Source organism: Trichomycterus rosablanca, chromosome 10 (genome assembly GCF_030014385.1).
Source record: "Trichomycterus rosablanca isolate fTriRos1 chromosome 10, fTriRos1.hap1, whole genome shotgun sequence".
NCBI classification, from domain to species: Eukaryota; Metazoa; Chordata; class Actinopteri; order Siluriformes; family Trichomycteridae; genus Trichomycterus; species Trichomycterus rosablanca.
Window position 1 is genome coordinate 24,813,067 of NC_085997.1, and position 25,305 is coordinate 24,838,371.

A 25,305-nucleotide genomic window follows, 5' to 3' on the forward strand; every position below is an offset into this window, starting at 1 on the left:
AATTGGATCGAAGATTAGCCAAAATAGCAAATACTCAGTCAATAAATTTACCAGTGAGTACAGAAGATGATTAAATGAAGCCAATTTACCAGCAAGAACTCCTTGCAAAGTCCCGTTGTTAAGAAAAAGACGTGTCCTGAATGGGTTAACATTTGCCAAGGAACACATTGACTGGTCCAAAGAGAAATGGCTCAACATTTTGTGGACTGGTGAAAGCAAAATTGTTCTATTTGGGTCTAGTGGCCGTAGACAGTATGTCAGACGACCCCTGATCACTGAATTCAAGCCAAAGTTCACTGTGAAGACAGTAAAGCACGGTGGTACAAAATGATGATATGGGGATGTTTATCATACCATGGTGTTACACCTGTTTATCGCATACAAGGGATCATGGATCAGTTTAAATATATCAGAATACTTGAGCAGATCATGTTGCCCTATGTTGAAGAAGATATGTCCTTAAAATGGGTGTTTCAACATGACAATGACCCAAAACATCTTGGTTACAGACAAACAAGATTGAGGTAATAGAGTGGCCAGCCCAATCCCCTGACTTCAATCTCATAGAGAACTTGTGGGCTGACATCTGACACGTGTTTTTTTGAGGCAAAACCCAAAATTGCAGAAGAACTGTGGAATGTAGTCTAATCATCCTGGACTGGAATACCTGTTCAGAGGTGCCAGAAGTTGGTCGACTCCATGCAACACAGATCTCGGAAACAATTGTTCTGCCACTAAATATTAGTTCAGTAATTAAAGTAAAGTGAAACCTCAAACATTTTTTCATGTTATAGATACATTTTTTGAGTTTTTAAAGAAAAATGCTGGCACTGCTATTATTTTGAACAGCCTAAAATTTATTTTTCTTAATTTTCTGTAAAGGATTGACACAAACTGACTACATTTTGTTAATGTTTTGATTTAGAATTAAAAGTGTAGTATTTTCAGTGCATTTGCATTTATGGAAATAAATGTTATTATAATGATTTTGTGCTTTATTCGCTTTTTTAAAATCACTGCTATTTTTTTGAACACCACTATATACGAAAGCAAGTTATACTACTACTGCAGGGTAAATTCAGGTTTAGTTTACTGGGGTTCTCTTTGGCAAAACATTTAGAGTGCTATTAAGAGAAATAATGCATGACTTTTGTTTTTGTAATGTTTTATTAATGCAATACTACTCTCTCTGTAATGTTCAAAGCATTTAGTTAAACATAAAGTTCTAAAGTCATACAGCTATTTAACTGTCAGATATCCAAAAGCAATTCAATTTTACTGCATTTAATGTATGGATAAAAAGGATCATAAATTTGAGCAAATTAAAATGCATTGTTAGAAAAAGAAAACTGTGACCATCAAAAGTGTGCAATTCACTGCAAATTTAATATGTATGGTTATAGATATAAGTGCACATATGAATGTGTGTATAAGTGCGGGAAAGAGAGAAAGAGAAGGAGAGGGACTAAGGGTAAATTGGTGTGAACCTCTGTGCACAGATGTGTGTTGATGCATCTCTAATTTCATTAGTGCTTTTAAGTGTGTGTTGTTTGACTTTTTTTTTCTCCTATTTTCTCCCAATTTAGCATAGTCAATTTGTCTTACGCTGCTGGGGATCCCTGATTGCAGTCGAGGTGGGTTTTTAATATTTATCATTAAAATATCTGTTTAAACTTTTTCATAAAGCCAATATTCAGCTGAAGCATGTGTCACGTTATTAACCACATTCAAATGCTTCTAATAAAGCTTTTTTCTGCTCAGAATTGTTATTTTGCAAATATCAGCAAATGTAATTCGAACACTATATATTAATACATGTACATAATGAAATTTTTTATCTATTGACATGTAAGATACTGTTTTGTTACTATTCATGTCATGAAAATATGACTCCGGTTACCCGAACTCACCTTGTACCTGACAAATGACAAAAAAACAGTTCTTTATGTCTATTTTTTCTGTACATGGGGCACTTTGTCATATCAATGTTTGATAGACCCATACTGTGTACATTTACAACACAGAAGAGTCTCTGCACCACTGTATAAATAGCATGAAATTAATTATTTATTCTGATCATACTCTTTTACATGCCCATATACACACAGAAGTAAGACAAAAACTATTATCCACTTGCATGAAACAATCTACCAAGTGCATCTAAAGTTAAAGCCATATACAGTGCTCTATTAATTTTTTAAACACTTTGTAGAAAGCTGTTAAACAGCTGCAGACAGTTGTTTCCCTCACAGGATCTGCAGCATAATGGGTAATGTACTGCAACAAATAGTGCACCTAAACTCACCCCAGGCCGAGCTGTCTGCAAACCACCTCAGCATCCATGTCATCCCACTGGTCGTCACATATGGTTCCCCAGCGTCCATTGTGATAAATCTCCACTCTGCCCTCAAAATCCTCTTCCCCTCCTACAAGTCTCAGAGGGGGGCCAGGACCTAATCAGGATGGCAAAGCACACTAACCTCAGCACCACAGTAAATACACTGATATAAAGTACAAGCTGCATGGCTGCAGAATGTAATACTGTCTAAAATATAAGCAGTAAACACAAGGAAATACAAAATGCGGCTTTTATATGATCATTCCATTAATTGAAAATAAAGATTTATTGCAAACCTACAGTATATCAACCATGTGAAAAAAAATGTACTTCTTAATAACTAAATGTGCTACCCTTGGCAGTAATAACGACAATCAAATGTTTGTGGTAACTCACAATGAGTCTTTTACATTGCTGCAGAAAAATTCTGACCTTGTTTGAAGAATTTGGCCACATTGGTGGGTTCTTGCCACAACATCTCAGTAGGATTCAACTCAGGACTTTGACTCGGCCACTCTCCTCTAAGAAAACCTCTAATGGGTGAACATTCTTCTTCAGGATTTTCAGATAGAGAGCAAATGGTTCCATCAATTATGACAGATCAACCAGGTCCCAGATTATTTGACTGTTGGTGTGATGTTCTTATGGTAGAATGCAGTGTTGGCTTTATGCCAGATGTAACAGGACCCAAAGTCAGTCCACAAAGATGCTTTGGAGGTCAAACAAATGTTTTTGATCAGCAGTGATTTGCGTTTTACAACTTTCAAATGGGTGCCATATTTGTCCAGTGTCTTTCTAGTTGTGGAATCACGTGTATTGGCAGTTCTTCAGATGTTTGTCTGGGTTTTTTTGTGACTGCCTGAATGGGTGTCAAGACATTTTTTTTACCATTGACTGGTTTGCTGGAGTCCCAGAGCCTTAGCAGTGGCTTTGTAACCCGTTGCAGACGCTAGATTTCAATAACTGTGTTTCACGTATGTATTTGAATTATGTGCTGCTTTTTGTGACCTTCTAGCTTACTTTACACTGCCAGACAGGTTTTATTTAAATTATGTTAAGACTCAACAAGCTATGACTAGTGAAATTGAACCCGGGTGTCAACTGAATTTAGTGAAAGGGTTTATTTAGTAGCTAAGGGGCAATTACTTTTTCCACATAGAGCCAGGTAGGGCTAAACAGCATTTTTCTTCATTAAATAAAATCAATTAGGTTAGCTAATAATAAAAGTAGTTTGATGTTCTGAAACATGTGAGACAAATATGCAAAAACAGAAGAAATTGGGAAGAGGCAAATACTTTTCACATCACTTTGTAATTCAAACATGTGTTACGTGTAACAACTGCCATTAAGCTTTCATTTTAAGCAAGTAAACATGTTTGTCAGAATGACTGAAACTGTTTATATACTACAGATGTGCTGAATAGAAATTAGGTTGAAATTATCTTATGGTCTCATTTATAGCTGTCTCCCCTGGAAACACAAACAAGCATAATGAACTAGGCTAATCAAGCATATCCATCCCCATATCCTCACAGCAGGTAACCAAAACTTTCTGAGCCTTTTCTTGGCAGCCATTGCACTGTATATCATCTTTCATTATCTAACCTATTTGCACTCTCATTTTCCTATCCGTGTCATTTTATTTTTCTTATTATTTTCCTTAATGTGTCTATTATGTCTCTGTTGCATATCTACCATCACTGATGATGTTTTCTTTCAAATTATATAGCTGCTCCAACTACAACACTCCACTGCCATCCTCTGAAGTTAGAAAATCATGAAAAAGTCAATTAAAGAATCTGACTAATGCTCCCATCCACCTCCTCACTGTCTTTCCTTCCATTTCTCTTCCTACCCCCTCTCCCTGATCCATGGCCTCTTTATCAACTCATCCAAAACAAAACTCTTTTTGTCAGCACTTGTGTGTAGGAGGCTGTTTTGTGTCTGTTATTCTAAAGGTCAGAGTAGTCAGAGGCGCACTGAGAGCCACCTGACCTTCAGGTGGGGCGCACACCACCCCGGCCTCGTTGCCATGGTTGCAGTCGTTGGTGACAAACTTCCGGCTCCTGCACTCCAGGAGGGAGCTCTCGTTGCCACGGCAGCCAAGCCGAGTGTAGTGGAAGAGTCCAGAGCCGGGGCCAAAGTAGGAGTGCTGAAGAGCTGTGCCAATCTCACTGCAGCAAATGTACAAAAAATATGTTGCATAAGGTCATAGCGCTTTACTTTGGCACATTTTTTTGGCACTACATACATGCCGAGACTAAGTGAAGAAGCACAAAGAATTAAATATTCTGTGGATAACATCCGGCAGATAAAGACTAATTTTAGTATAACGGCTAATGTTTATTTGTCTATCATACCTCAGACCAAGCTGCCTGCAAACCACACTGGCATCTCGATCAGACCAGTGAGTGTCACACACAGAGCCCCACTGGCCATTCAGATACACCTCCAAACGTCCACTTTTAGTAGAAGAACCCCCCACAAGCCTGACGGCACCTGAGAGAGATATACAGACAGACAGACAGACAGACATATTTTAACACAGGTCACCAACAGATTCTTATATAAAGTCTTAAGACATATGGATGTTTAAGCTCAACCAGACAGGAGGGGTCACTGTTATAGCAGCAAGTAGACAATTTTCTGTCATTTTCTCTCTCAGACACAGTGAACAGAGTCAGCTATAGCAGATACGTAGGCAGTCCTGGGCTACTGTATTAGAATGCTTCACTAACCTAATGCACTCAGAAGATTGTTTAACAGGTATATTAAAAAACATAGAATAGACCTTTGGTTTTAAGTCACAAAGTTAACTATAGCAGCTAATTATGTTGCTCCCTGCAAGCATTTAATTATACCATTCTAGTAATTTATCAAGGTAATCTGCCACTTTTTCACTTGTCAGCAGAAATGTTTATGGTGGAGTGAAAACCTCTTAAAATCATTCCCACAATGCAAATAGCAGGAGAAAACATAATCACATTGTTTCACCAATTCCCTTATTGTGTTCAAATATTCCACTATTTTGCATTAAAAAACAACAATTAAAAATTGACCAGTGCTATTTAAACTGACAAAATCACATAGTTTGCTGGAGCAGGCTTACTATTAACTAAAAAAAGGACTAAGCATGTGGCCAAAATACATTCATTTTAAAATTATGAGTGATAGTGCCACTGGGGTGGTGCAGAGCCAAAATCGCTAACCCACTACTACTAGGATCCAGGGTTGGAATCTCCAGCAGTGCTATCTGCCAATTGGGCATCTATATTTAAACACCGGCTATGTCTGAGGGGGGATAGCCAAGGCCCTAGGATGGATTGGCGTCCTGTCCGAGGTGTGTTACTGCATTGCACCTAATGATTCCAGGGAAACTGGACCCATCGTAAATCTTACCAGGATAAAAGCAGTGGTAAAACATAAAAATATAATGAAGTGAAATAAGTGATACAGGCAGGACAACCACAGGCAACTCAGAAAAGATTTGCTTTTATGTGGCCTCATAGCTCTAGACAGCCATTAGGCCGCTGCCAATAAAACCACCACCAACAGCAGTAAACTCAAACATACAAATGCCCACTATAAAACAATATTTGTTCTCTGCGAAGTCTTTGTGTACTTTTGTAAAAGGTTTGACACATTACTAGTAGAAAAGTTGTCATTTGTGTATCGGCCTCTTGCATTTAAGTCTGAAATGTAAAATAATGGGGGGCAGTTGTAGCCTAGCAAGTAAGGTACTGGACTAGTACCTTACTCAAAAGGTCACTGGTTCAAGGTTGCCAGGTTGCCACTGCTGGGCCCTTGAGAAGGCCCTTAACCCTAAATTGCTTAAATAATATATTGTCACTGTACTGCAAGTCACTTTAAATAAAAGCATCAGCTAAATGCCAAAAACGTAAATGTAAATAGAAATTAAATTTACTTAAATGTTTAATGTTAAGATAATCACAACACTTTCATCATCTAAAATATTTAAACTAAATCATTATAAGACAGACCATTATATGAAATTCTTTGTATAATCGTTAGTTACAGTTATATATTTTTGACAGACTTTATGAGATCATTTAATTATATTCTGTACTAGTGAAAGACAGTAGGTCTTACCCTGGTGGCAGTCGCAGTAAGCCCAGCCAATGGCCCCAGAGCTCTGTCTGAAGAAGCACCAGGGATTGGACTCACGGTCTGGGTTACGGCAGAAGTTGTGCTCCCCCAGACCTCGGCCAGGGTACTGCTGCACATAATCAGGAAACTCTGTCCACTTCAGGCATGGTGAACCTGAATCTGTTTGAGACACTGTGCCATTGTAGTAGCCCAATTCAGTAAAACCCTCAGAACAGGAAAGAGGGACTGCAAAATAAAAAGAAAACCAAAAGGTAAGTATTTAAATAAGAGAAACAAAGCCACTGTTGAGAAGCAAAAGTAGAAAAATATGAAACATTAAAAAAAATCAATCAACGGTGCAAATATGTGACTGAACTACTAGCTTCATTTTTATTCAACACCCTTTGACTATGAAATAATCTTACAGGGCTTTCTGTTTAAAACAGTCCAGGTCTACAACTTTAAACGAGGTTTATGGCCAGCAGCATATTGGACTAGACCCATGCACTGCAGTACTGCTGTATTTATCTCTCAGAAACACTCATCTTGGCTTTATCATCAAGTACAAACCAATTCTGCTTTGATTTATCAGCCCCAGGGTTGGAGACTTGGACATCTAGAGCTTCTTCTGCCTTACTCCCCAGAAAAAGATAAGGATTGGAAAGAGATCTGCCGAGGAGTTCTTATCCAAGAGGGAAAGGCTCTTCTCCAAAGAAAGCAGATGCTGCAGGAAAGCTTTGATTAACCTGTCATTCAACAGGCACCTGTAATTTCCTCCCCAAATTTAAGTTTAAACTCCCATCAGTAAGGTCAAAAAAGTAAATGTTATTTAGCCACACACCTAACCATTGAGTGCTTGCATATGAGATTGTCCAAGTAATATGGTATAATTCACAGAACAAAACACATGGTAAACATACTAGGCAGTGATTATAGAAAAGGCTTACACGTGTAGACCCTCATCAAAACACTTCCCTTCTACATATGGACTGTGAAACACTGCCAGCAATGCAACAAAAATATCTCCTCTGACAGTCTCAGCTGCACTTGCTAGCCCTGCAGATCTTTCAAGAGTCAAAACACTGCCACAATTGTCACATTTTAGGCTAAATTATCATAGGCAACCCATAGTATGATTATCATATCAATACACCAGATACACTGAGTTACAGTCTTGACAGAAATACTTAAAATGTGTATTTTAAAGTCATTATTAGGCTGGCCATGTCAGGTTATATGATTCTACAATGATAAATGATTTAATACCTGCTTCAATAAAATGTTATCTCTACCAACACGTGCACAGCCCTCCTCTTCTCGCCTGTGCTCTTCTGCCAATCAGGGTCCTTACACAGCGTATGAAGACCCACCCACCCATACATAGTCCAGCCCCGGTTGCCAATTAGTATCTGCTGCAGGCACTGCCAATTATGCCTAACAGATGGCGCCCAGCTGACCGGTGGCAGCACCGAGTTTCGAACCGAGGAGTTCAGAATCTCGGTGCTGGTTTGCTAGGGGAATATCCTGATGTGCTACCTGGGCACCATGATAAATATTTTTAAAACAAATACTGTTACAAATATTACATTCTTAAAAATACAAAAAAGCATGCTGTAACAGAGTGTTAAATTACTATTTTTAAACCATTTTTTTCACTAATCTTTAACCTGCCATAATGTTGAACAGTGGAACAGTGTTGCAGCTGTTAACACCAATGCCACACAAAGAAAATATTTTTTTTCTGTAGAAGAATATAACAATATCTAGTGTTGTAGAATATCTAGTGTTCTAGTAACGATTAAGCTCATCTGCTGCTGCTGGCATTCTGGTGAAAAGAACTCTTGTTCACTAATTGGATGTTTAGGGGTACTGCGAATTTACTCCTAATTAATGCTGGTTTGTGTAATCTTGTGTAACTTAACTACCCAAAAGTGCAGCATATGTCCTGATAATGTTTAGCCTATTAAATAAAATTATAAAGTCATTTAAAAATTCTAGCCAGCTATAAAACAGAACTTTAATATTCATGATAGTTTTGGCTAGTTGGTGTACCAACATGCATAGTGTTTAATACACACTTATGCTGTTTCATGCTGGTGACAATATAATAAGTTGTGTTCAGAGCCCAAAACCTGTACTTCCGAACTTAAACCAGCAGTAGACCAGCATTTACCATTAGAATGTTTATTGCTGCTCTTATGTGCACTCACATGCAAACAACTACCCAGAATGCAGGAATAACATCCCAGAAATTCAAATAGAATAAAAATTCTCATTATTTATAACCTATAAAGACTGGCAAGGCTGGTGTGAGCATAAGTCTTCAAAATGTCACCAAATGTTCCCAGTATTTTCCACAACTTCTATAAATTGTGCCGGTTGGGCAGACACCTTAAAAAAAAGAAAGTAAAAGCAGTCAGGGTTGAAGAGGCTTTAATTTGCTGCAACCATTAATCTTCTGCTAACCCTGTGATTTGTTTAATAGCCAAATTCAGGACGTGACTCAGCAACTTTTGCATTTACACATCTTGCTGCTTGCACACATATTGTATACTGTGTATATAATGATGCCATCCAGTGCACCACTGACTGAAACCTAATCTGAAGTCTAATCTTAGGCTTGACTGAGGTTTTTGTCTGCCATTTACTCTAGCACCAACTGAAGATAAAAAATCTGACCAACACATAATTTAAGTGGTGTAATAGTCGAGAGTGGGTTGTGTTTGCCTGTGTAAGTTTGTGCAAGTGTGGGAGTTTGTGTGTGTGCAAAGCAGGAGAGATGAATGGTTCCCTAGCTGAGCTTAAATGGACCAATTGCAATTAGGCATAGCTGAATTAGAGATAGTAGGGCAGAATGACTAAGAGCTCTCTCAAAATGAGTTGCGCCACTTTGAGCACCAACCCTGGGGAAATCACTCATTGTATTTCTGCTTTATTGGCCGTATGAAGATGTGTGCAATAAAGCAGCAAATAAAGAGGAAAAAAAAACCTTCTTGCCTCAGACTAAAATAAAGATAGTTCACTTTTTCTCAAGGCTGAAATCTAATAATGCACTAAAATGGGTAAATGTTCATAAAAATGTTCATAATAGCACACAATACAGTAGCACCAACTGTTTCTGATGAGAAAAATATAAAAGGAAAACATTTGAAGAAAACATGAAATATCACATACAATGAGATTCAGATCACTGATTCCTAGCTACATTTAGATTTTACAAATGGTCACAACTCAATCTGTTTTGAGTTAACAAATGATATTAGGACCTGATGAGACGGGATGAACCCATAGAGTTGGATTCCATGACATCATTAAAATGGTAATCTATAATTTATAAATAAATGAATTTAAACCACTAATTAAAAACATATAAATGCTCAACAGATTAGAAATAATCCTCTTGTAGCATTTAAACTGATTTGCATCTGAACACAATATTAACCAAAGCACGTTTAGACTGCATATTACATTCTTTATAACAGGCTTCATGATAAACTGATTCATTTACATGATAAAGTATCTCTATATTTTGCCTGGGATGCAGGGTGGCACAGCTGGTGGAGCGGGTGCTACAAAACCATATGGGTACTAAGAGCCTGAGTTTGATCACTGTTTCTTAGTGTTAGTAGTTTACCCTCAATTGTCCATATGGGTTTGGCTGCGGATTGGCTGCATTAAATTGGCCAAGGTGAAAGTGAATGTGGCAGTGTGTCACCCTGCAATAAGGTGCCACCCCATCCAGGGTGTGTTCTTGCCTGCCACATTCACTTACTTAGTTTTTCCAGGTGGCACTGGATTTACTGAGACCTTTACCAGGATGAAGCAAAGATGTATTGTGCATGTTTTAAAAATGAAAATGTCATGTCAGCTGAAAATAACCTATGGTTAAATGTAGGAAGGTTTAGAGAAATGTTTAGGCATGGCTTGGTACAAATAATGCACTATTTGCAGATATCCTTCTGTCTCCAGCTTTGGTTCCTCCAGTGCACTGTACTCATTGTGATACAGCTCAGTATTAACATTTTGATATGAGGAGCCAGCAGGCAGCGTTTGGTTGTGTTTGACAAAAGTAGTTGCTTTTAAATTCTAGATGTAGACATAAGAAAAGTTAAAGGGGTAGGATGCTACAAAATTTGCCTTTATTATAGTTGGTATTTCTAACTTTTCATGGTGTTTTAAAATATGAAAAAGACAGTTCAAAACAAATGTTATAAAAATTAATTATAGAACAATTCTGTTATATATTAGGCAGTGTATATTGATAACTGTGCTTTTGAACGGTACTATTAATGTACATTAAAAGGCCAGACTAACCATACAGACCAAGCACTTGGACTGAAACAGCTTAATCACACACAAAAAGATAAAAAATCTTCTGTAATTCTATTTGTGGAGGCATTCTAAATAATTTTATCTTACTTTTATACCACAGTAAACGGTAATAATCTCACACAGATCTGGCAGAGGGTGGGTGATGGGATATCTAAGCTGTCAGAAGAAGAAGGCTGCCAAAAACTGGCATAAGCAGCACTAAGGGGGGTGGGGAGGGGGCCACCTCCTTTATGTATTTGAAACAGCATACAGAAATACACTGATCAGCCATAACATTAAAATCACCTCCTTGTTTCTACACTCACTGTCCATTTTATCAGCTCCACTTACCATATAAGAGCACTTTGAAGTTCTACAATTACTGACTGTAGTCCATCTGTTTCTCTGCATACCTTTTTAGCCTGCTTTCACCCTGTTCTTCAATGGTCAGGACCCCCACAGGATTACCACAGAGCAGGTATTATTTGTGTGTTGGATCATTCTCAGCCCTGCAGTAACACTGACATGGTGGTGGTGTGTTAGTGTGTGTTGTGCTGGTATGAGTGGATCAGACAAAGCAGCACTGCTGGAGTTTTTAAATACCATGTCCACTCACTGTCCACTCTATTAGATACTCCTACCTAGTTGGTCCACCTTGCAGATGTAAAGTCAGAGACGATCGCTCATCTATTGCTGCTGTTTGAGTTGGTTATCTTCTAGACCAGGGGTGTCAAACTCACGGCCCGCGGGCCAGATCCGGCCCGCCACGTCATTTTATGTGGCCCACGAGAGGTTTAACGACTGTACGATAGTTGTGATGGTTTGAGTCGTTACAACAGAGACGGGCTTATAATTTAACGGGACTCCTGCGCCTTTAAGAGACAACCGTGACATCGTAGTCATGGCAACTAACTTTAACCTTCGCTAAGAAGCCATGTGACTTTTACAGCAAAGAGAACGTGAAGTAGCGTAGTCAGTAATGTAAACAATAATAAATAAATACAAATAATTATCTTTCAGTATAATACCAAAGCATCGTCTGTAAGTCGTGGCGTTTATATTCTCAGTTGTTAGTAAATGTTTAGTGAGTATATCACAGCGTTTTAGTTACAAATTTACCGTAATTAAATACTGTTGTTACGTTACTATAGCAATTAGTATCTTTACACAAAATTTTAACTCATTAACGTTATTTTACGTTTGGTTAAATCTCATATTGTACCAGATGTAACACTTGACTACAGCTGCGTGCTTTTACTGTATTAAGTTCTTTATTGTTTTTATTGTTTGTAGTTTTACTTCATTTTGATGCACACAGTGTATCACACAGCTGGGGAGCAAATAAAACCGACTGTATTCTGAAGAGAGCTGTCTGTCTGTCTGTCTGTCTCTGTCTGTCTGTCTGTCTAGCTGGGAAAGGGGGATAAACTATTAGTGAGGGCAGAATGATTGTCTTAAAAATACACTGTAAAATCCTAAACAAACTGCATCTTTCAAAACGCATGCTGATTTTGTGACCTGCAAAGTGACACATCCCGCCAGTAGATGATGTTACACATATTTACACATAATCCTAAAATGTACAAGAAGAGAAGTAAGAAAATTAAGCATAAGGAGGAAATTTAATGAAAAGAAAAACAAGTTTGTGCTTCAGGAAGAGAAACCGGTGCGTCTCTTGTGTTATGAGGTCGTGTCTGTGGTAAAGTAGGACAATATAAATGCAGAATTCAGCCTCCAAGAAGAACAACAGACTGCAATCACAGCAGGATACGTTACAATCAGCCCTTTGAGGGCCACCATAATGCTGATGTGGCCCTCGGTGAAAATGAGTTTGACACTCCTGTTCTAGACCTTCATCAGTGGTCACAGGACGCTGCCTACGGGGCGCTGTTTGCTTAATATTTTTGGTTAGTGGACTATTTTCAGTCCAGCAGTGACAGTGAGGTGTTTAAAAACCCCATCAGCGCTGCTGTGTCTTATCCACTCATGCCAGCACAACACACACTAACACACCACCACCTGAGAATGACCCACCACCCAAATAATACCTACTCTGTAGTGGTCCCGGGAGAGTCCTGACCATTGAAGAACAGCATGAAAGGAGGCTAACAAAGCATGCAGAGAAACAGATGGACTACAGTCAGTAATTGTAGAACTACAAAGTGCTCCTATATGGTAAGTGGAGCTGATAAAATGGACAGTGAGTGTAGAAACAAGGAGGTAGTTTTAATGTTATGACTGATCGATGTATGTTTAGATATAATAATGTAAGCCACAAGAGATCAAATCAGAGCTCAAATAAACAAAACACTTCACATACATAAATAATTTGGGTTATGATTGCCAATAAAACATTAACATAGTTTTTAAGACAATCAGAGCAGAGGGAAAAATACAATGAAATATAAATATTTTGATGTCTCTAAGTGCTTTCTAAAATGTAAAATATACAGCAGATGAAATGCATTGTGCTTAGTCATTACAGGATAAATGAAAGAAGCAGGGGGTTGTAGCTTTCGCGCCAAGGGTGAGCGTCATTCACCTTTATTTCCTGCACTAATGTGAAAGCACCAGCGGAACAAATTGCCGTAAAAGTCATATAATTTACTCAAAGCATCCATGTAGCATCCTGAGACACATTTTCTTTCCCTTTGCACAACGGGACTCTTTGTTTCCTCTGTTCTGATAATCAATTTTTGCGCTACAAAAAAAGATTACACAGTGTATGCACAGGGCTGCTGCGACATGGAATGTAGGTATGCAAGCCAGCACTTTATGTGCAGTACAGCAGAAATGAGACAACAGCAGGGAATGAAAATTAAAAAGAAAACCTGTGCATAAGGTTATTTAGCACATATACAATGCAAAACAATTGTATCTTATAAAAGAGACAGGCAGCACTATAGCATTTTGCCATACAACTTTGTTTTTCATTCTCAAATTCTCACAGTGTCTTCTCCACTGCAAATTTTAACACACACAGCAGCACAGCTAGACATTTTCAATTAGCAAACATTATTTTTTCATCAGCTTGGGAGACAACTAAAACAATGAAAGTGATGACAGTGAAATGACTAATAATTACTATGAGATGAGTAAGAATGATCATTATCGCAACAGCACCAGTTTATCATGAACAAAGTGCACAGACTAACATTGTTATTTTGTCTATAATGTGACAAAATATATAATGTGTTTTATTTAGTCTGTATGTGAGCATTGTGTCCTGGTTTATGGTTACACCTAAAAAGCCCATAAGCAAACAAATTTACTAACAGATGTTACATGAACATAATGTATTTCACATTTTGTGTGTCTGCATTATTAAATATGCGGCTTTATTTACTTTAGTGGGCAAAATATAGATTTGGGTGCAAATATATTCATATAGCACTTCTGGTAAAGTTTATTAAGCCAGAACGTCTCTTTAACTGTGCAGATAGAGTATCTAAATTAATATGTGAAAAAACAGGTATTAAGCTGATGCGCAGTTTGTACAACACAGTTACATTTTACATTCATAATAATTGTGTAAAAACAAGGATTTTGTTTGACATTCATTTGAAAAAAAACAAAAACAATAAAACAATAAAGAAATGTTTTATATAGATTTTGCTTGTTTAAAGACATTATACAGATGTTCTACAGATGCCTCAATAATTAAGAAGAACGACTTCTATCTGCACACATACGGTAATTTATTTTTTTTAATTATTCTTAGACATAATAAGAATTCTGGTTTTTGTTGCCAGAAATAGTGGCCAGTGATAGCTCAGTGGTTAAGGTACTGGACTAGTAAACAGAAGGTTGCCGGTTCAAGCCACGCCACCACCAAGTTGCCACTGTTGGGTCCTTGAGCAAGGCCCTTAACCCTCAATTGCTCATTGTGTAAGTCGCTTTGGATAAAAGCGTCTGCTAAATGCTGAAAATGTAAATGCTGCATCCCCACCCCAATTTTCCTCTTAATCTAGTCGTATTCAATTACCCGACTGCATTACTTTTCCTCTCTACTGATGCTGACCTCCTCTGACCGAGGAGCTGTGACTAACACACGCCCCCTTGCACAAGGCAAGTTCATTTGTGGATCAGCTTTGTGTATGGAGAGACATACCCTGATCTCACACTATCACTCGTCCCTGTGCAGGCACCATCAATCAGCCAGCAGAGGTCGTAATTGCATCAGCCAATAATTGTTCGCGTAGGTGCCCAGCCTGCTGATAGCAGAGCTAAGTTTTTAGTGAGCTAATAATTATTCACATAATAACATCTATATTTCTACACACCTATACAATATAAAAGTTGAATCCCTATGGTCTCAACACTTGCCTTTGGGTAGATGTACAAATATACCTGATGTGAAAATATCTATTACTGAGACCTGTTCTGGCACAAACTGCTCAGGTTTAGGTCCATCTACCCCAGACTGCATGCTGGCATCAGAGTGCTGTTTCTTAGTCTTGAGGCTGTGACATCAAAGCACCAAGAGTCATTAGCACTAAGGGATTGATTCAGGGGAATTGCACTGTTGGAGGGAATGAGACAAAGAAAAAAAAAAACCTGATATGCATCAGCATGAGATGGAAAACAATTATGGGGCAATTGCTTTCATCAAACTGGCAGATGTCCTATAACTAGTAACCAGAATAAGCCAATAAAGGCAAGAGGGTGTCATATTTAGAAAACCTGTGGTTAGCTAATGAATCATTCATGATTCATCTCAGTCTTTGATGTCATGAATGTATAATCTGTCCACAATTTTGATCAACAATTTGCTAAGGTTGTAACATATATTTCTTTTCTACTCACCAATTTAGCTTTGGTTTTTAAATATATTCCATGCATTATGTGTTCGAATCTACGAGCAGCAGCAACTTAATTGGAAATTCCTAGGCTACACAAGCTCATAAAATTGGATCATTAAGTTCTAAAGCCTGTAAAACTGCCTTGATTCAGTTGCAGCACTCACTACTAAGTTCCAAACTGCTTCAGTGGGCAACAATAATTGCTTATTAATCAAGTCTGTATTGCTAAGCAGTCTTCAACCAGTCTAATTATGCCATGCGCAAAGTCAAAATGTCAACAAGAGTGATGTAAAGCACCTCAGTTAGACTCTGGAGCAGCTGGAATATGTTTTATGGCATTATGAATCACTCTGTCTGAAGTAAATCCCTGTTTGAGAAATGCCAGCAGAATGCTACAGTTGACTAATGTAAATTTTGCAGGAGAAGTAGGGCAGGTCTATTTAACAATAAAAAAAAATTGCAGATGAGAATGAAGTCTTACAAGGACAGGTTTCAAATTCAGTTTACATTTAAATTCAGAAAACACTCAATTTTGGCATTGTTCATAACCAACTCTTCCATTTTTACTGTTAGCAATTATAAATGGCCCTGCAAGAGTAGCACCACTTAATTCCAGTAAAGGAAATTATTAGTGCCACTGGATGCACTGCCATTCTAGGGAATCCTGTGGTTTAACCCTGTGGAAACAGTTTGAGGAAGGCTTTTTCTTCTCTCTCATCATGACAATTCTTGTGTCATTCATAAAGCATAATCCATAAAAAATGGTTTTATGAAGAACTGAGCCTTGACTTCAACCCATTCTTTATCCCTGTAAATAGTAAAGCCAATAGCAATACAGGCTTTACCAATATCAGTGCCCAACCTTACCAGTACCATGCCAACTACTTTATAATGCATCATATTGTGTTTTGGTAAAAGCAGTTGGTGATAACTGCCGTTGACTCACCTGTATTCTGAACGTTATTCAGGTAGCTATCATCATCGATCACCTGCAGAAAGAAAAAAAAGATGTGAACAGCTCAGTAGCAAGAAATGGACAAATTTATGCAGACTTGATCAGCATGAGTTGCTGCCTGTTTTCCCAGAAAAGTCGAGTTTCATCTTTCCAGACGTGACACACATTTTAACAGGCGTCGCTACCCACGCTTCAACACAGCTCAGGCAAAGCCAGGAGTCTCCACTGACAGAGATACAGCCAACATAATAGATGATATCTAATCAAATTTTAATCATGCACGTTTAATATCCAATTTTCTTTTGAAGTGCTGTGATTTTAATGTGGCAGGCGGAATGGTTCAAAGACCTAATATCCAAAATCCTTTTATTACACTAAAGTTAAGACGATAGATGTTCAACAAATAATATTCTCTCTTATATGATGTGTAGTGTGAGTCACATGGTGTGATAATTCCTGTATGTGTCTGGAAAACAAATACTTGAATATCAGCTGTCACAGTTTTATAAGACACATTAGTATTAATATTATCCGTTAAATATGTATCACTTTTAATCTAATATCATAGAGGTACAGTGGCAGACAGCAACATGCTGGGTTTAATCCCAGCATCTAATCACTATTTTGTGTATTCTTCTCATGTCATTGAGGGTTTCATGTCAGTACTCTGGTTTCCTTCCACCTCCAAAAGAACAGAATAAAAACTGGCTACTCTAAATTGTCCTCAGGTGTGAGTGATTGAAAGGCTGGCTGTGTGATGCACTGCAGTAAATTGGCACCCTATCCATGGTGTATTCCTGTCTTGCCCAGTGTTTCTGGGTGGTGGTAGACCCACTGCAGCCCTGATCAAGATGGGTTTCTCTAAAAGAGAAACAAACAAGGGCAGCACAGTGGTGCGGCAGGTAGTGGGGGTGTGACGCACAGTACCTGGGTCCCCGTCTAGCATTTTTGGGAAGGCTCTGAATCCACAGCGACAAGAGCCACAGTTTGAGAGATGCTGAGCAGACCATCACACACTGGGACTCTAATTTATACTCACTTAGACCAAGCAATTTCTAGCTGCCACTCCTCATATTACGTTTTCCATGCATTTAAGATAAGAAAGGCAACTGGAGGACCTAGTGGCCACAAATATAGACACAGGGTGAACATGCCAAACAGACCATAACCAGTGGTGATGTTCAAGCCCGGGTTCGCAGGACAAACTTTAGGTGAGACTGCAAAGCCTACTAAATAGGTCATTTAAAAGAAGTTGAAGTTGGTAAATCCAGTACAAAGCCCAGAACATTAACAAACACTCCAACATTTTCCACTTTGTAATTAGATGAGAAAAGTTTCCATTTACACAATGAGTTTTTATATTTAGAGTTTAGTGTTTAAAATGTCAAAATGCAATCGCATTGATCAGAGGAAATTGGCTATGCAATCAATAAAACAGTTTAACTAAGCTAGTTAATTAAAAAAGTATCAATGCAACCACTTCAGTACAGGGCAATACTTTATGTAGGTCATTTAAAATTCTGAGAGCACCATCCCTGGTTATATAATAGAAAGAATTCTGGACACTATCTTTCACAAAATTCACATTCCATCTGCACATTTACTTGCAGTAAATATTTACCACGAAAATATCACATTTTCTTATACAGAGAGAGAGAAAACTGAACTAAAATTTCCTGTACAGTTTGACACTAGTGGCGTGATGGTAGAAAGATCTGATGAATTGTGCAGTTCAATGTATCCTGTAGAAAGAATCCTGATTCTAGGATCAAGTAAATTCTTGATTTTATCACAAATTCCAAAACCAAATGCTTGAACTAACATTATCAGGTTTCTTAATTTCATGTAGCCCCGTGGAGCTGATTCTTGCACCTATCAAATTAATCTGAACATGTAAACACAAGTCTCAGGGTAAGAAAAAACTAAATGAGAAATTGTTCAGAATCATCATCATTATTATAATCATTTACTTTAATGTTTATCCAGAATCACAGTGGGTCAAGTGCCACAAGGAAACATGCAATTTATTACAGGGTGACATATTTACTTACACACAACTAGGACCAATTTAGAGGAGCCAATTTACTCTTTATACATTTTAAAAGGTGGAAAGAAAATAAATATACCTAAAGAATCTTGCTGTGCAGACAAGCCTTTATCAGCTTTATGCCTGGTTGCTCAAATTGGGTCAGAATGCATTACTTTAATAGTTTGCAATTTTGTCTGGCCTAAATATTTTAAATAGAAAACACTGTCAGAATAGTTTGGATGATCAAAAATATTAATTTTAGCTTATATAAAATGTATCAGATGTTATCAGTGGTTTAATTAGGTGAGCAGGATTAGCTCAGAAGTTGGGAAAGGCAGAAGAGCAGAAGAACTAATCCACAAACTGCAATTAACAGCTTAGTTTCAGTCATAATCACAAATGTGACCTTGACTGAAGAACATCAGATTCATATTTTTTCTAGAACTGCACACTACAGGTATACTGCATGATGCCCTATTTCCACTAGTTTAAAAAATATCTGACCTAGTGCTGAAATACAGTGTGTGCCGATAGTATATGGACACACTTCTAATTCAAAGTTTACATAGCCGAACATATTTACTAGACAGACACTGGCAATTGGTCATACTGATGAGCTCAGTGACTTTGAATGTGACACCCTCTTAAAAGTTCTTTAACAAATTAGTCAAATTTCTCCTCCGCTCAGGCTGCCTCCACTGAGTCAACTTTAACAGCTGATATTTTAAAGAGAAAGAAAAAACAATAATTCAGCTAAAACATTGTTTATTCATGTTGAACATTAACATGAATATAATTCAGGTTTTTACATATTTCTTCCCATCCTATCCATAGGGGCTGTACCTGCATGGTAGGTGAAATAATAATATTTTTTATGATTAATTCGGTTCATCTGTACTAAATGTTAAACAGCTTTTTAAACAGAGTATACTGAGTAAAAATTCAAAATAAACATATTCTAGCTTTGCGGAATGTTACGATCTGTCAGGGTTCTTATGAGTTGTTAATATAATAACAACTCCCATTCATGGCTATGGCCTTGTGTTCACCTAGGAGTAGTTAAGAGCAAACAATCCACTTTCTTTATGTTTTCCGGAGATGGTCATACACCAAAGAACCTAAAGAGTACCTAAAAATGTGTCCAAAGGTGAGCATTAAACCCAGGCCACAGGAACCAACGTTGGTGTGTGACACCAAATCTGCTAATTCCGGTATCTTAAAACAAAAAAGTACGCACTCAACGTACAGACCATTAGGTGCTCTGTCATGTACAAACGAATAAAAGCCCCATCGGAACCTTTAACGAACCCAAACTAGCTCCTCTACATAAACATTTATCCAACATGTATCCACATGTTAGCCTGCATGTCTATAGAGAGAGAAATGGAAATGACTCCACTAATTTACACGTTTTTTAAGTGCTCCCGGGACTAAGCATTGCATCACCGAGCTAATTGTGTTACACACTGATAACAAGACTCAGTTATGAGCTGTGATATTTGTGCTCATATCAACACACTGCAGCCAGTTAAATCCATAATTGCATCCGTCAATCTTTCCACACACAACAGCTGAGACCTGGCCATCACTGGCCATTGCAGTTGTCGTACATCCTGAGGAGCAAGAAAACAAATCTGAAGAGAAATCCTCTCGTTAAAACAATGTTTAACCTTTAGCGATGTACACACCCCTAACTCAGATTTTATTGCTAGCCAAAGGCTTGTGTTGTTATAGTCATTAAACTTTTTTACAGTTCCCCGTTAGGCTTTGTGATATATGTTAAATCATTCATTGCTTCATTCATTCATCTTCAAAAACCACTTTGTCTTGGTGATTGTCTCCTGGGTATGGAACCTATTCCAGGGACACAATTCACTACATCTGCAAGGCATCACAATCTAAATCACTAATTCACATCTATTTAGAGCAGTCGATTCATCCTCAGGTATGTTTTGGGGTTTGTACATTTTTATTTATTTTTATTTTATTAGGATTTTAACGTCATGTTTTACACACTTTGGTTACATTCATGACCGGACAAGTAGTTACTTGTTACACAAGATTCATCAGCTCACAAGTTTAAAATCAAACAGGCATGGACAATTTTGTATCACCAATTCACCTCACTTGCATGTCTTTGGACTGTTGGAGGAAACCGGAGCATCCGGAGGAAACCCATGCAGACATGGGGAGAACATGCAAACCACACAGAAAGGACCAGGTCCGCTCCACCTGGGAATCGAACCCAGGACCTTCTTGCTGTGAGGCGACGGTGCTACTTACCGAGCCACCGTGCCAAATTCTACTGACAGTTATCAGGTAAGAATCAAACCCATGTCCCTGGAGTTGTATCACACCAATACTGTATGCTGTTCTACAATCTCACCCTGATGTAAAATAAATATTCCAATACATTAACATAATACTATATTTTTTGACAGTTGTGTGTATTGGCACGTCAACATGTTGAGAATAAGTAATTAAATAGGCAGGCAACACAGTGGCACAGTTAAAGCGGGTGCCACAAAGCAACTGGCATCCCAAGAACCTAGGTCCGATCCTTGCCTCTGGTTTGTAACAAGCATTTAATGTTCTCCCTGTGTCTGTGTGGGTTTGCTTCCACCCAAAACATGCAGAAAGTCGATAGGCTATCATAATTACCCCTAGTTGTGAGTGAATAAATGTGTGAATGCGTGGGTTGTCTTGTAATGGATTGGCACACTGTCCAGAGTATATTGCTACACTGCGCCCAGAGTTTTGTGTGGCACTACACTCACGCTGACCAGGATAAAGCAAATATTGTAAATGAATAAATAAATGTTTTTGGTTTTACACCATTTTAATATTTGAAACATTGAAAAAATTTTTAACTTAGTATTTCACTTTATTAACATTAGCAAAGTGTAAAACTGTAATAAATATTATCTACCAATAATTTTCTTGCCATAATATTGTCACCCCAAGCCCTCTTTGAAGAGTAAAGGTAAATTTAATACAGACATAAAACACTAATATAGAACTCAGAAAATTAAGGACGGCACAAAGGAGCTGAAATATCCTTTGACTTTGAAGTTTAATGAAACTCATCAAAGCGACATGCGATCTATTGCTTGCTGTTCTGATAAGGAAATCTAGCACGACAAATCCAACCTAATACCAACAGCAGAAGAGAGAAACTCTTAATAAAGACAAATGAAAACGCGCTGCAACCAGGGCTGGATTCTGAGAGCGTGGTATCGAATCCAGCCTTGCTTTACCGGTTCGAAGCTGAGTGGCTATATGAGCAACGATTGGCCGGTTGCTCATGTGGGGGGTGGGACAAAGAACCGGATGTGGGTCTCTCTCTGTCAGAATGCGATTGCGTTCTCTGCCGGCTGATTGGAGGCGCTTACACAGAGATGGGAGAGGGTGCCATTAGGGTGTGTCTCTCCGCATGCAACGCTAGGTGGCGCCAAACTCGTCAATGTGTGGGTGGCAAAGATGCATCTGGCTGCTGCTCGTGTTTCGGAGGGGATACGGGTTAGCTTCAATCACCTCCGTCAGGGCAGGGTTCGGCATAGACAGAGAGGAAGCACGATGCTAATTGAACAATTGGATGCGCTAAAAGGGGAGAAAAAGGGGTAAAAAAATAAAAAATAAAATAAATAAAAATAAAAAATAAAGACAAATGACAATATCTCTGAAGCCCCAGGAATCTTCAAAGCTTGGTACGTGAAGTCAGAAGGAAGGAAGAGCAGCACTGCACTGCACTATACAGAACAAGACAGCAGGTTTATTACTCATTAATATCTTCCCATAGTAGTGTGGTTTCACTGCCCCAACAGATGTTTGGGTACAGCTGCCCTGTCATGTTGAACCTGAGGTGAACTACAGATTACACAAACAGCGGATGTGCTGATTAAAAATTACCTGATGTGTAACCATAAATTTGCCTGGTTGGGAAATATGACTATATTAAACTGTCACTGGGATGGCATTGTGGCGCAGTAGCTGTCACTTCACAGCAAGAAGGGCCTGAGTTTGATTTCTGTTTGGAGTTTGCATGTTTTCCCTGTGTCCATTTGGGTTTCCACCAGGTGCTCCGGTTTACTCTCACAAGTCCAAAGACATGCAGTCATGGCCAACAGGAGGTACTAAAATCGCTCTAAGTGTGAGTGTGTGTTTGTGTGCCTGTGATGAAGTGGCAACCTGTCCAGGGTTTTTCTGGCCTTTTGCCTAATGACTAAGACCCACGGCCATCCCGACCAGGACAAAGCGGTGGTAAAGCAGACAATCATTGAATGAAAAAACATGATTGTGTATATACCAAAATAGTAGTTTTAACCTCAATTTGTTAGGAAACGTGCATGCATACACATTTTAAAGCAAAATGCTTTATAAAAATAATTATTTTTAATAATTTTATAATCCTTAACAGCATACTTTTGGTCCTACTTTTAAAAATGAGAAATAAACATATATGCATATATTTTCACAAAAGGGATGCAGTGGGTCCAGGGTCCAATTCTAAAAACACTACAGACAAGATGGGAATACAACCTGGATTCTCTCATTAAATCACACCTATGGAATATTTAGAATAGCCAATCTACCTACTTGTATGTTCTTTCTTTCCTAGTGTGTCAAAGAATCCAGTAGAGGAGACAATCCACCACAGGGCCTCATACACTTTTTTCTAACTTATTCAAACTTGGGAGAGATTTGGTCAAGTCAGTTGCATACTGACACATTTTGGTTATGAAAAGAAAACAGAGAAGCTGAAGGAAAGCAATGCAACCACATTTACGGAAAGCACATGCTAAACCCCACTCAGACCATAAACTGGAAGCTAAGATTGAGTTCAGATCCCCACTACCTGCTGCAATGAGGTGCTATTTTAATACATATATATTGTCATCCTAAATCTAATATGTTTTAATTCATTAACAAAAAAAACTTGTACTTGAAATAGAATAGAAATCAGAATGACTGGTTTACTATTTTATATAAACACGTGGTGCAGCAGAAATTTTGAAAATGTGGAGAAATGATAGTTCACACATAATTTGATTTTAATATCACAAATAAATGATATCTTTATTGACCCAGAGGGGCAATTTATTGCACAGTCAGTAGTGTTTACACAAAACATCAAACAAACAACAGCATACAAACATTTCTCAAATAAAATTATAAAGGCATTGATGCCAGACCCACAATAATCTAAAATCATGTTACTGTAACACTATATTGATATTAGCTTATATTTCACTAAGCTCTAACCAGATGCCATATTGATTAAAGAAAAAGAAGAAAATATGATTTGAGATTGTGATGTTGCTTGTTATATTAAGTAACAATGGACTAAAGAGCAGTCATACCAGCTGAATGATATTCAGAAATCATATTAGTATATTAACATATAAATTTACATTATTAAATCATCTAACTGTATATTTTATAAGGAAGTATGCAATGGGTACAAAAATTGATTTTAACCTTGCTTGTACAATTACTAAAATGGGGTTAGTATATAAAAACAGAGACACCTGGCAGACAATACACATAAAATCTGTGCTCTGATTAAAGTATATTGTAATATCGATATATTCTCCCATTATCAAGCCCATGGAAAATATTTAGAATAGACATATATACCTAAAATACAAATTCAAATGTTTAGCCTTTTGTTTAAAATGTGGGTCAAAGAGTTTTATTTAAGCAAGGGTTTTACTGGGTGTAGCTTCATTTATCACAGACATTACGATCAGAAACCCTAGCAGAAATAAAATGTATAAAATACTGGGATTTGTACACATTACAACTGAACCATGTCATCTAATCGACATTTTCCTCATACATTATCAGCATGCTTGCTCCTCTCAGAGAGGGAAGCGGCGACGCCTGCATCTATGCTATTTTATTAAACAATGCCAGTGCTATATGAGAAGCTGCAGTCATTTGGATGAAATGTGCACAGCAGAGCAGCACAACGCGTCTAGGTAAAACCAATCATGGTCTGAATGGTAATGGGTTCTGTGAATCCGTGTTATGCATTTCCATCCAGAAGGGTAAACGTATGTCTGGAGATGTTTGATGTGCGGTGGGTGAGATGCAGTCTTACCTCGGTGACTGTGGGCAGCCAGTAGCAGCAGCAGTAAACGCTGAGCAGGGCGACTGTTCCCCACATGCGTGACTCCATCCCTCCCTATCCACGAGCACAGAGCGCGCGCATGGTCCGGCTCGCCGTGCTTCTTTCTGAACGGGCTTCTGCCTCTCACGTCTAATAGGTTATGATGGGCTCGGTTTTGTGGGCGTGGCGAGATCCGTTCATTTTCCGGCGCTGACAGCTACGCTACCTCTACCTCCCACCCCCTCCCTACTCCTCCTCACTCCTCCTCAACCTCCTGCTGCAGGTTAAAGTCTCATGGCTGGTTGTCTTTCCGCTGTGTCCCACAGATTTTGTACCACATCTGCAGCCAGAAACTGGGTGAGGCTGGCCGCCACGTGCCAGCTAGTAATTTACCCCAGAAAATAAATACAAATATTAGCCAAGAATAAGCCGCAAGCCTAATAACAACACCCGCCAATGACCCCCCCCCCCCCCCCCCCAGAGTGCGCAATGACGCTGAACGAACAACAATGTACCAGCAATAATCCAATTATCAACAATAATCCAGTTCATTATCCTGAGATGAACCTTTACATGATCCTTTCTGTTCAAAGGTTTTGAGTGGGGGATACAGATATTACATACAGTGGAATACAGATTTACATACACATT

General features: G+C 38.3%; 1 protein-coding gene across 1 annotated transcript in view; it reads right to left on the reverse strand.

Annotated features, from left to right (window-relative positions):
- Nucleotides 1-24,784, reverse strand: part of si:ch73-127m5.1 (neurotrypsin) — a 40,756-nt gene extending 15,972 nt beyond the window's left edge. Inside the window, exons 1-6 of the mRNA XM_063003711.1 lie at nt 24,646-24,784; nt 16,505-16,547; nt 6,449-6,691; nt 4,699-4,837; nt 4,334-4,512; nt 2,306-2,453 (exon numbers count right to left, since the gene is read on the reverse strand). Of these exons, the coding sequence (XP_062859781.1) occupies nt 2,306-2,453; nt 4,334-4,512; nt 4,699-4,837; nt 6,449-6,691; nt 16,505-16,547; nt 24,646-24,723 (830 nt within the window). The 5' untranslated portion in view covers nt 24,724-24,784. The remainder of the gene's footprint in view (nt 1-2,305; nt 2,454-4,333; nt 4,513-4,698; nt 4,838-6,448; nt 6,692-16,504; nt 16,548-24,645) is intronic.
- Between the last annotated feature and the right edge of the window lie 521 nt (nt 24,785-25,305).